This window comes from Cherax quadricarinatus, chromosome 1, assembly GCF_038502225.1.
Source record: "Cherax quadricarinatus isolate ZL_2023a chromosome 1, ASM3850222v1, whole genome shotgun sequence".
Classification (NCBI taxonomy): Eukaryota; Metazoa; Arthropoda; class Malacostraca; order Decapoda; family Parastacidae; genus Cherax; species Cherax quadricarinatus.
In genome coordinates, this window is record NC_091292.1 from 75334306 (window position 1) to 75347175 (window position 12870).

The 12870-nt window shown below is 40.7% G+C and overlaps 1 protein-coding gene across 2 annotated transcripts in view; it reads right to left on the minus strand.

Annotated features, from left to right (window-relative positions):
• Nucleotides 1-12870, minus strand: part of AP-1mu (adaptor protein complex 1, mu subunit) — a 144715-nt gene that overhangs the window by 80820 nt on the left and 51025 nt on the right. For both annotated transcript variants that reach the window (XM_053776909.2, XM_070082881.1), the window contains exon 4: nt 11563-11697. In XM_053776909.2, coding sequence (XP_053632884.1) covers nt 11563-11697 — 135 coding nt within the window. The remainder of the gene's footprint in view (nt 1-11562; nt 11698-12870) is intronic.

Consider the following 12870-nt stretch of genomic DNA (forward strand, 5'->3'; position numbering starts at 1 on the left):
GAAGAGGAAGGGACATTATTTCCTGGATAGAAGGATGGTTGACAGATAGGCAGCAGAATGTTTGCATAAATGGGAAGAAATCCGAGAGGGGAAGCATCAAGAGCAGTGTTCCACAGGGGGTCAGTGTTGGGGCCCCTTGTTGTTCGGTCTACATAAACAACACACATAAGGGAATAAATAGCAACATAAGCAAGTTTGCTGATGACACCAAAATTGGCTGTCGAATTCATTCTGATGAGGACATTAGAGCACTCCAGGAAGATTTGAATAGACTGATGCAGTGGTCAGAGAAATGCCAGATGAAGTTTAATATAGACAAATGCAAAGTTCTAAACAATGGACAGGAAAATAACCATGCCACATATAAACTAAATAATGTAGATCTTAATATTACTGACTGCAAAGAGGATCTGGGAGTTCTGATTAGCAGTGATCTAAAACCAAGTCAACAGTGCATAAGTGTTCACACTAAAGTCAACAGAATGCTTGGCTTCATATCAAGCATAAACACTAGTAGTCCTCAGGTTGTTCTTCAACCCTATATATCTTTGGTTAGGTCTCATTTAGATTATTCTGCACAGTTCTGGTCACCATATTACAGAATGGATATAACTGCACTGGAAAATCTACAAAGGTGGATGACAAAGTCGATCCCATGTATCAGAAATCTTCCCTATGAGTATAGACTGAGGGCACTGAATCTGCACTCTCTAGAAAGGCATAGAATTAGGGGAAATATGACTGAGGTGTATAAATGGAAAATAGGAATAAATAAAGGGGATGTAAATAGCGTGCTAAAAATATCTAGCCAAGACAGGACTTGCAGCAATGATTTTAAGTTGGAAAAATTCAGATTCAGGAAGGATATAGGAAAGCACTGGTTTGGTAATAGAGTTGTGGATGAGAGGAACAAACTCCCGAGTGCTGTCATAGAAGCTAAAACATTGTATAGCTTTAAAAATAGGTTAGATAAATACATGAGAGGGCGTGGGCGAGTGTGAGTTGGACCTGACTACCTTGTGCTAGTAAGGCTGATACTGTGCTCCTTCCTTAAGTGGATGTGACCTGACATGACTAGGTTCAGTCATTGGCTTAAGCTGGTGGGAGATTTGGACCTGCCTTGCATGGGCCAGTAGGCCTGCTGCCGTGTTCATTCTTTCTAATGTTCTTAAAATGCTGGGAGCAATGGGTTAGTAACCTCTTCTCCTGTATAAATTGCTAAAAATAAGGAGCTGGGATGTGTGAATGTGTGTGGATGTAGTGCAGATAAGAGATGACCACCAATGTTGGATGTCCTAGCTCTAAGCAAAACAAAGCTGAAGAGGGTAGGGGAGTTTCAGTGGGGAGAAATAAATAGGATTAAGCCAGGTGTATGCAAAGAGTTAGAGCTAGGAAGGGGTAACAATAATGTTGAAAGATCAGTTATGGAAGGAGAAGAAGGAATATAAATGTATAAATTCAAGGATTATGTGGATTAAGATACGGGTCGGATGCGAGAAGTGGGTTATGAGTGTGTATGCACCTACAGAAGAGAGGAGTGTAGAGAGAGAGAGAGAGATTTTGGGAGATGTTAAGCAAGTGTTCAAGAACTTTAGAACCAAGTGAGAGAATAATTGTGACAGGGGACCTAAATGTTAAACTGGGAGAGTTAGAGGGTGTGGTAGGTGAGTTTGGGGTAATAGGTAATACATATTTTAAGAAAAAAAGGATAAGTACACAAGATATGATAGAAGGCATAATGAAAGTAATCTGATGGGTAGACTTCAGAATGTGCATATTTATAGAGGGCCACAGATATATCAGACCATTTTTTAGTTGTAGGTACAGTGAGTAAAATGTAGATGGGATGCAAGGAGAATGGAATCACCAAGTAAGAGAGAGGTGAAGGTTTCTAAACTAAAGGAGGTAGTTATAGTTAGATATAAACAACTACTGGAAGAAAGATGGGCTAGTAAGAGCATAAGAAATGAAGTTGAAGAGGTATGGGGTAGATTTAAGAATGTAGTGTCAGAGTGTTCAGCAGAAGTTTGTGGTTACAGGACAGTGGGTGTGGGAGGGAAAAGCAACTGGTGGAATGAGGAAGAGATAGTAGCATGAGAGGTTTTTACAAAGCAGAAGTGATAAAAGGAGGGAGGAGTATATGGAAAGAAAAAGAGAGGTTGAGAGAGTGGTGAAGGAATGTAAAAGAAGAGCAAAGGAGAGAGTGGGTGAAATGCTATCAACAAATTTTGTGAGAATAATAAAAGGTTTCAGAATGAAAGTAATAAGTTGAGAAAACCAAGGAAATGAATGGATTTGACAGTTAAAAATAGGAGAGGAGAGTTATTAGATGGAGAGTCAGAGATATCGGAAAGATGGAAAGAATATTTTGAGGAACTGTTAAATGCTGAAGAAGATAGGAAAGCTGCAATTTCATGCATTGGGAAGGGAGGTATAACATCTTGTCACAGTGAGGAAGTGCCAGTTGTGAATGTGAGGGAGGTGCATGAGGCAGTGGGCAGAATGAATGGGGATAAAGCAGCTGTGATTGATGTGATAGACAGAAATGTTAAAAGCAGGTGGGGATATAGTTATGGAATGGTTGGTGTTTTTATTTAATAAATGTATGGAAGAGGGGATGGTACCTAGGGATTCACAGAGAGCATGCATAGTTTCCTTGTATAAAGCCAAAGGGGACAAAAGAGTAAAAATTATAGGGTAATAAGCCTGTTGAGTATACCTGGTAAAGTGTATGGAAAAATTATTATTGAAAGAATTAAGCAGGATCGCAGATAAACAAGGAAGCTTGACGAAGGGTAGGGAGTGTGTAGACCAAGTATTTATGGTGAAACACATTTTGATAAGGGTAAAGGGGTTTATGTTGTATTTATGGATTTGGAAAAGGCATATGATAGGCTGGATAGGGGAGCACAGTGGCAGATGTTGCAAATGTATGGAACAGGTGGTAGGTTACTGAAAGCAGCAAAGAGTCTTTATGAGTATAGTGAGGCTCAGGATAGTGTATGTACGAGAGAGAGAGAGAGATTATATCACAGTAAAAGAAGGCCTCAGAAAGGGATGCTTGATGTCACCATGGTTGTTCAATATATTTATAGATGGGGTTTTAAGACAAGTGAATGCTCAAGTGTTAACAAGAGGTGTGGGATTAAAAGGTAATCTACCACTAAGTGGGAGTTGTCACAGTTGCTCTTTGCTGATGAAAATGTGATTTTGGTAGATTCTGAACAGAAGCTGCAGAGGTTGGTGGACAAGTTTGGTAGGGTATGTAAAAGAAGGAAATTAACCCTTTCAGGGTCCAAGGCCAAAATCTGAAGTGGTGCCCCAGTGTCCAAGAAATTTTGAAAAAAAAAAAAAAAAAAATATTTTTTCTTATAGAATTAAAGAGTATATTTTTGTGAAGGTAATAAAACAAAAACAAAATTTCTGATCAGTACTTACCGAGATACAGTGCCGAGAAGTTGACCCAAAATGACCGGGTGGCGGCAACATAGACGATTTCCACATATACGCGCATTACTTCATTTTACATTTTTTGTAGTTTTTTCTTTTCTTTTCTAATTTTTTCCTTTTCCTACTAACATTTGGGGCCTGAGAGACCAATACTGTATATAATGTATATATATAAACTTACTGTATTGAACACAATAATCGCACTAAAGTTATTATCATATTATTGTTTACCACTTTTGTTTATTACAATAAACATGCACAAATCTTGTATAATACTAATGTTCTATCATATATTTACATATTTACAATCACTGGACATGTTTTTAGAACTGCTGGAGCTTGTAGAACTCCTTGAAACAAGGCACCATGCACAGAGGTACCTCACATTCCTCGCACATAAACCGAGTGTCTTTGCGTCTTTGTTGCCGTCGTTTTCTTTGTGCATAGACAATGCATCTCTTCTGAGCAAATTTCTTCTTAGTTGAAGGAAGCTGTATTATGAAATGATCACCTTCCCTCCTCAAACGCTTAGGTATATTCTGAGGAGTTCGAGGACCTTGTTGTACAGCAGGTGTTGTTACCTGGTACTTCATTATGAGTTGTCTGACAACAGACAAACAAAATTCACCATACGGTGGTCTGTTGCCAGTCTTCACTTGGTACATATTATATGCATTGAGCATTGAAATGTCCATGAGATGGAAGAAAAGTTTCATGCACCACTTGTAACTCTTATGAACACAATCAACAAAACCAATCTGCATGTCACATTTGTCAACCAAGCGCATGTTTTGTGTATAATCAATCACTGTCACTGGTTTTTGAATATGTTCATTAGTCATTCTATCAACTTTGCCACTGTCTTGCATTTCGCTACGGTGAATGGTTGTCAACAATGTGACATCTCGTTTGTCATGCCACCGTAATGCCATGATGCCATTGGCAGTAAACACCTGCACCTCATTACCACGAGCACCTGCGTTGAACATGGGCATATATTTACGATTAGAACACACTGTGCCACACACTTCTGTCTTGTTCACTCACAAGAAATCACTGAGTAAAGGGCTTGTGTACCAGTTATTGGTATATAATGTATGCCCCTTATCAAGATAAGGTGCCATCATGCTTCTCACTATGTCACCTGAGAGACCCAATAACATCCTGGTATCTTTCAATGTTTTCCATCCCGTGTATACAACAATATCCAATACCAGGCCACTGTCACAGTCACAGAGTACAAACAGTTTTATACCAAAGCGTTTCCTCTTGCTCGGTATATACTGCTTGAATGACAGTCTACCTTTGAACAAAATCAAAGACTCGTCAATTACAAGATTCTTGAATGGATAAAAGTACATGTTGAACTTTTGTTTCAGATACATAAAAACATTTCTAATCTTGTATAATCTGTCACTTCTGTCAGGCCTGGTTTTGTCAGAGAAGTGCAACATACGTAACAGTAAGATAAACCTGTTCACTGGGATGATTTCACTAAAGACCGGGGTAGAAATTAGCCGATCTGTGGGCTAGTTTGCTTCTATATTATGCTTATAGACATGAGGCATAAGCATTATTGTCGCAAAAAGCAAATACATTTCTGCAACAGTCGTCTCTTTCCACAGATGTAGTCTTGACTGTGGTGATATGATCGTATTTGCCATGGTGTACTCAAAATACTTGTTACTTTCCCTGACAATAGTTTCCATCAAGGGCTGGTCAAAGAATAGTTCAAAGAATTCCAATTCATTGGCCGTGGTTCCAAGGGGACAAGTAGGTAGAATTCCACTTTGAGAGTCATCAAAGTGGTGGGGCCTGGGAACAAAATTGGGATTTTGCTGCCAATCCCAGATACGGTTTGCTGGTGAATACTGAACATCATAGGCTGGCTGTGTGGGTAGTTGTGGTTGTGGTGGGCTGGTGGCTGACGCTCCGCTTTGTCCTTGAACTGAGGAGTCAGCAGCGTGGGTCCCAGCCTGGGCTGGTGAGTCACGCATGGCCGTGGCACTACTATCACCACTGCCACCACCTACTAATGCCTGTGGTCTATCCATGCCAAGTGTAGCCACATCATCCTCACCTTCACTGTCTATTCCTGGTGTAGGGCTATGGGATGTACTCTGGGATGTACTCCATCCTCTTAGCACTGCATAGGGAACACTACCCGAGTGCATGCGGCGGCGTATATACCGACGCTTCATTGGTGAATATGTTTCCTCACTATCACTACTCGAATGATCGTCAAGAGCAATAAAATCACAATCCACGTCACTATCATCATCATTACTGAAGTCAGAGACCTGGCCACGCGAAAATAATAGTTTTCTCTTGCGATGAGGTACAACTGACCATGACTGAGGAGTGCCCACACCAGAGGTAGAAGGTTGAGGATCATCAGCATTTTCTGCACAATTATTGATATCCTGGTCATTCCTTTCGGTCACTAACTGATCAAAGCCAAAGAATTCGTCTTCATTTTCACTTCCATCAGAGTCAGAACTATCAGATAGGAAGAGGAGAGTCCCAATTTTCCTTGGAGTGAGAGCTGCCTTGCGACGAGGCATGGTGAACAAAGGTAACTGAGCCAGCATTCCCATAATGCTATGCGGGCACCTAGAATTTTTGTTTACGGCGCACACAAAAAACGCAGACCCGTTCTCTCACGTGTAGGCCTACCAGCCTTTTCGCGCTAAATTTGACGCCGCTAGAATTTTGGTGTAGATCTACGGTTTGGACCCTGAACGTGAAGCCATAGATCTACGGGACAGACCCTGAAAGGGTTAAAAGTGAACATGGGAAAGAGTAAGGTGATGAGGATAACAAAAAAAATTAGGTAATGAAAGACTGGATATTAGACTGGAGGGAGGGAGATGGAGGAAGTGAATGTATTCAGATATTTGAGAGGGGACTTGTCAGCAGATAGATCTATGAAAAAAAATAGGTGAATCATAGAACTGATGGGGGAAAAAGGTAAGTGGTGCACTGAGGAGTCTGTGGAGACAAAAAATGTTATCCATGGAAGCAAAGAGGGGAGTATAGTGGTACCAATGCTCTTATATAAGTGGGTGTGAAGCATGGGTGGTGAATGTTGCAACAAGGAGAAGGCTAGATGCAGTGCAGATGTCATGTCTGAGGGCAATGTGCGGTGTGAATGTAATGCAGAGAATTCGTTGTTTGGAAATTAGGAGGTGTGGGGTTACTAAAAGTATTATCAAGAGGGCTGAGGAGGGGTTGTTGAGGTGGTTTGGACATTTAGAAAGGATGGAATTAGACTGAATGACTTGAAGAGCTCATAAATCTATAGTGGAAGGAAGGCGGGGCAGGGGTCGGCCTAGGAAAGGTTGGAGGGAGGGGGTAAGGGAGGTTTCGTGTGTGCGAGGCCTAGATTTCCAGTAAATTTGCATGAGCATGTTAGATGCAAGTGGAGACAAATGAGTTTTATGACTTGATGTGAGGTTGGAGTGTGAGCAAAGTAACATTTATGAAGGGAGTCAGGGAAACCTGCAAGCTGAACTTGAGTCCTGGAGGTGGGAAGTGCAGTGCCTGCACTCTGAAGGAGGGGTTAGGATATGTTGCAGGCTTTTTTTAACTGTAGTGTAGGCACGCCTCTGGCAAGACAGCGATGGAGTGAATGATGATGAAAGTGTTTCTTCTTTTTCAGGTCACCCCCATGTCAGCGAGAAACAGCCGGTGTGTTAATAAAAAATAAAATAATAATTATACAAAGTGAGAAGCCAATTATTAAAGCTTTCCAAAATTAATAGTTGGTGGTGGTAATTAGTGGTGGTCATGGTAAATGGTGGTGGTCATAGTAATTGGTGGTGGTAATTAGTGGGGGTCATGGTAATTGGTGGTGGTAATTAGTGGTGGTCATAGTAATTGGTGGTGGTCATGGTAACTGGTGGTGGTAATTAGTGGTGGCCATGGTTAATTGGTGGTGGTGGTCTACATGGAGGGTGTTCTGGGTCAATGCCCCCATGGCCTGGTCCATGACCAGCCTCCTGGTGGATCAAGGCCTGATCACTAAGACTGTTACTGCTGGCTACATTCATTTTGATGTACAAACCACAGCCTGACTGGTGAGGTACTGACTAAGAATCTATCCAGTTCACTCTTGAAGACAGCTAAGGGTGTATTTGTAATCCCCCTTCTATATGATGGGAGACTGACAACTGTTGTGTTTTCTCTTTGAGTACTCATGGCGGCACCCTGCTTTTCTCTAAGGATATGTTGCACTGTCTGCCAAGTTCTTTGCTTTTGTTGAGAGTGATTTCTGTATGTAGATTTGGGATTAGTCTTTCTAGGTTTTTTCAGGTGTAAACAATGAGGTATCTTTCTCACCTGCATTCCAAGGAGTATAGATCAAGGGACTTCAAACATTCCCAGTAATTAAGATGCCTGACAGAACCTCTATGTACAGTGAAGGTTTTCTATATATTCTCCAGATCTGCAATTTCACCTGCCTTTTTAAAAGGGATTGTTAGTATACAGCAGTATTCCAGCCTAGAGAAAGCAAGTGACTTAACCCTTTCAGGGTCTGTGTTGTAGTTCTACGGCTTTAAGTTGAGGGTTCAAACCGTAGATCTACACCATGAGCTCAGCTCACTCTAAGCTGTGAACAGTAAATCTGGCCCTAGATATGAGAAAATACATCTATGTGGTATGTGTGCACCACATAAAACAAATCCTGCAGCACACAGTGCATAATGATATAAAAAAAAACTGAGACCGTAACTTTCGATTAAAACAGTAACTTTGCAGTGTTTTTTCATATGTTTTTATAGTTGTATTTGCAATTTCTTGGTCTCATTTGATAGAATGGAAGATATATTACAGAAATAGAGATTATTTTGATTGGTTTTAGCACTGGAAATGGCTCGAAACCGAGCGCAAACTAGCGGAAATGTTAAATTTTTGCCAATGTTCAAGAGTAAACAAATGACCTCACACGTCTAATACATGCCAGCTGGTGGGTCTAATATACGTTCACAAATGTGGTGATATTATTTATACAATTATTACAATATTGCAAAACAGTAAATCTTCTATTTTTTGGTTTGAATAAAAATTCATTATGTGAATAAAAAATCAAAATGGAATTCATTTGTAAAGCCTGAAAACGTAACTAATGAACAGAGGAAATGTTAGTTTAGTGCCGGGAATGCCTGCATTGTTTATTCCGGACCCTATTTTGAAAATGGAATATTTTGAACTTTGCATTAAATTGGCCAAATTACCAATTTCTGATCACTTTATTTTGTAGTTGCAACAGTTCGCTTGGCGATTTCTTGTGCTCATTTGACAGAATAGAAGTAATGCTAGTGAAACAGTGAAGAATTTGGTCGACTGGAATAATGTAGCTGGCATAAAATGGGAGTCAAAGTCGGCAAAATAGCCGATGCATAAATATCGCCGACACGTCAAAATTCGCGAGAGCATAATTTTGTCAATTTTCCATCAAATTTCGTACTTTTTGTTTTATTACCTTCAGAAAAAGATTCTCTACCACTTCATAAGAAAAAAATAGCAATTTTTTTTTTTTAAATTCTTGGACCCTGGTGCACACTTCGAAATTTGGCCTCTGAACCCTGGTGCACACTTTGAAATTTGGCCTCTGGACCCTGGTGCACACTTTGAAATTTGGCCTCTGGACCCTGAAAGGGTTAAAAAGGATCATCACTGGATTGACGGCCCTTGTTTCTAAGGTTCTCATCCTATTATTTTCCTAACAGTTGTGAAATGACACTTGTGATCCTTGAGGGTGAGATTTTATGGCATTATCACTCCTAAGTTCTTCATATTAGTTTCTCGCTCTACTGTGTGGTTAAAATTTATTTTACTCCATTCTAACTTTTATTTCCTCAAGTTTTCCATAGATGAGTAACTTAAATTTGTTTTCAATGAACATCATATTGTTTTCTGCAGCCCATTGGAAGACTTGGTTTATATGCACTTGGAGATTTACAATATCCTCAATGGTTGACACTCATGTAAATTCTAGTATCATCTGCAAAGGAAGACATGGTTTACATCTCTGTCTATGTCAGATATGAGGATGAAGAAAAGGATGGGGGTGAGTACTGTCACTTGTGGAACATGGCATTTCATTGTAGTAGTCTTTGACTTAACTCTATTTACTAGTACTCTGTGTTCTACTGGTTAGAACATTAAAGATCCATCTGCCCATTTTTTCAGTTACTCCTTTAGTATGTATATTGTGCACTGGTCAGGACCCTTGTGCATACAAGTCTGAACTTCAATTTAGTGCTGGTGGCAGTAACTGGTGGTGGCAGTGGTGATGGTAACTGGGTGGTGGTAGTAATTGGCAGTGTTGGTGGTAATTGGCAGTGGGTGGTGGTAACTGGCAGTGGTAGTGGTAACTGGCAGCGGTGGTGGTAATTGCTGGGCTGTGTCCTAGGTTGATATCCATGGAAATAAGGTTACTCCCTCACTTCACTGGACTGACAAACATGAGGGTGCAGGAAGCTTCACTATCTCTTATGTAAAGACTTGGGGGTCTTCCCTCATATCCCTGGCACTAAACTTAGCCAAGTCATTTACAGGTTCCTACCAATAAAACAGAACCATCCAGGCAATGGATGCAAAGTTAACACAGTTGTTCACAGGGAGTTGCCTCTCCTATCATTTGCTAATTCACTGCCCTTCCTACTATGATGCTCCTCTTTACCAAATATGGCAAAACATCACCTCCTAAATGGTCCAATTCTATCCAGCCAAAAATTTCATCCTTGCATCACTGACCCCTTCCCTCCTTGTAGCATGCCATCTGTTGCTTTCCTTAAACATAGAGGAGGTAGTCCAACAGTTCCTAACAGGATCCTGGGGCACATATGCTCTTTTCTCAGGAACTACCAGCCGAGTGGGCAAACTGTAAAGTAGATCTTGTATTGTATAATGCTCTGACAGTGAGGTTCATATGGCCTCCTAGACATCAGAGCCCTGTACCTCAACCACAAAGCTTCCAGACATTGCTAAAGGTCAAGCAGTGTTCACTCCCTTTGCCAGCCTTGCATTACATAACAATGTACAATATCCACTGACATTACACCCCAATTGTTCAAAAATGCATCCATTAACAGTACACCCATCACTCAGGTAAGCCACCAGGAAAATATGCTTCAGAGAGCCTCTTGACAGTGCTCAACTTCAAGCTACAATATCTACTTTCAAAGGACCAACCTCAGTTTTAGTTTTATGGAATATCACATAGTTGTGCTTATTAACAGTAGAACAAAGCCACTCACAGGCTTCTCAGCCAAATCTGCCAAAAGCACATCATCTAATGCTATAATAATGTACCATAACTACTAATAATGTAGGTAGTAGGTTGGTAGACAGCAACCGCCCAGGGAGGTACTACCGTCCTGGCAAGTGAGTGTAAAACGGAATCCTGTAATTGTTTTACACGATGGTAGGATTGCTGGTGTCTTTCTGTCTCTTAAACATGCAAGATTTCAGGTACGTCTTGCTTCTTCTACTTACACTTAGGTCACACTACACATACATGTACAAGCATATATATATACACACCCCTCTGGGTTTTCTTCTATTTTCTTTCTAGTTCTTGTTCTTGCTTATTTCCTCTTATCCCCATGGCGAAGTAGAACAGAATTCTTCCTCCACAAGCCATACGTGTTGTAAGAGGAGACTAAAATGCCGGGAGCAAGGGGCTAGTAACCCCTTCTCCTGTATATATTACTAAATATAAAAAGAGAAACTTTCGTTTTTCTTTTTGGGCCACCCTGCCTTGGTGGGATACGGCCGGTTTGTTGAAAAAAAAAAAAACTACTAATAAGCCCCATAATTCTACAGCAATCAAATCCTATAAGCAAAGAGCACAGCAGGACTTCTGTAGCTGTCCAATGTCATACAATATTTACATGTTACTGTACTCAAGATTTTTTTTTTTTTTTTAATAATGGTCATTTTCTTGACTCGAACTCTAATTTTCTAAAAAAATCTAGACTTTCAAGAGGATTAGTGGTCAACAATTTTGGATTCACACTGTAAATGCACATTTACCTTCTTCAAATTACTTTTGAAAATAATTCTTTCCCACCCTCCTAATAAATACTTAACATTAATACCAACCTTAAAATATTCTTGAGCAACAGCTACAAGTTTGTGCAGAAACGCAAACACCAATGTCACATTGGCATTTATCCGTGTGGCTGACACAACGTATAGATTGCTGACTTTCACAAAACAAAAGGTTGCCTCCTGAGTCTGAAACAAATGAGTACAAGAAATTAACTTCATCTGATTAATGTAAAATTCAAGTCATTACATACATACCCACACACACACACACACACATGCTAACACACATACACAAGCATGCACACCCACACAGGCAGGGTCAGGGGCTGTGACTCAACCCCTGCAACCACATATTAGTGGGTAAGTATTTACGTACATGCACACACACCCACACACAAAAGACTAGTCCCAGAACTAAGTGGTATGCCCTATGATGAGAGGTTAAGGGTACTCAAGCTGATGACACTGGAGGAAAGGAGGGACAGGGATATATGATATGATAACAAGTATAAAATACTGAGAGGAACTGACAAATTGGACAGGGACAGTATATTTCAGAGCTAGGACACAGGAATAAGGGGCCACAGCTGGAAGTTGAAAGCTCAAATGAGTCATAGGGATGTTAGGAAGTATTTCTTCATCATTAGAGTTATCAGGAAGTGGAACAATCTGGAGAGTGATATACTGGAAGAAGTATCCATACATAGCTTTAAGAAGAGGTATAACAAAGCTCTTAGAGCAGGGAGTGTGTGGACCTAGTAGCAACCAGTGAAGAGGCAGAGCCAGAAAATGTGAACTGACCCCTGAACCATACAACTAGGCGAGTACATACACACACACACACACACACACACACACACACACACACACACACACACACACACACACACACACACACACACACACACACACAGATAGGACACAGAAACAAGGGGTCACAATTGGAAGTTGAAGACTCAGATGAGTCAAAGGGATGTTAATAAGTATTTCTTCAGTCATAAAGTTGTCAGGCAGTGGAACAGCCTAGAAAGTGATGTAGTGGAGGCGGGCACCATACACAGTTTTAAGACGAGGTTTGATAAAGCTCATGGAGCAGGGAGAGAGAAGAACCAGTAGCAATCAGTGAAGAGGCAGGGCCAGGAGCTATGTCTCGACCCCTGCAACCACAAATAGGTGAGTAAAAATAGGTGAGTACACACACACACACACACACACACACACACACACACAATGGCAAGTGATGTAGTGGAGGCAGGAACCATACGTAGTTTTAAGACAAGGTATGATAAAGCTCATGGAGCAGGGAGAGAGAGGACCTAGTAACGGTCAGTGAAAAGGCAGGGCCAGGAGCTGAGTATC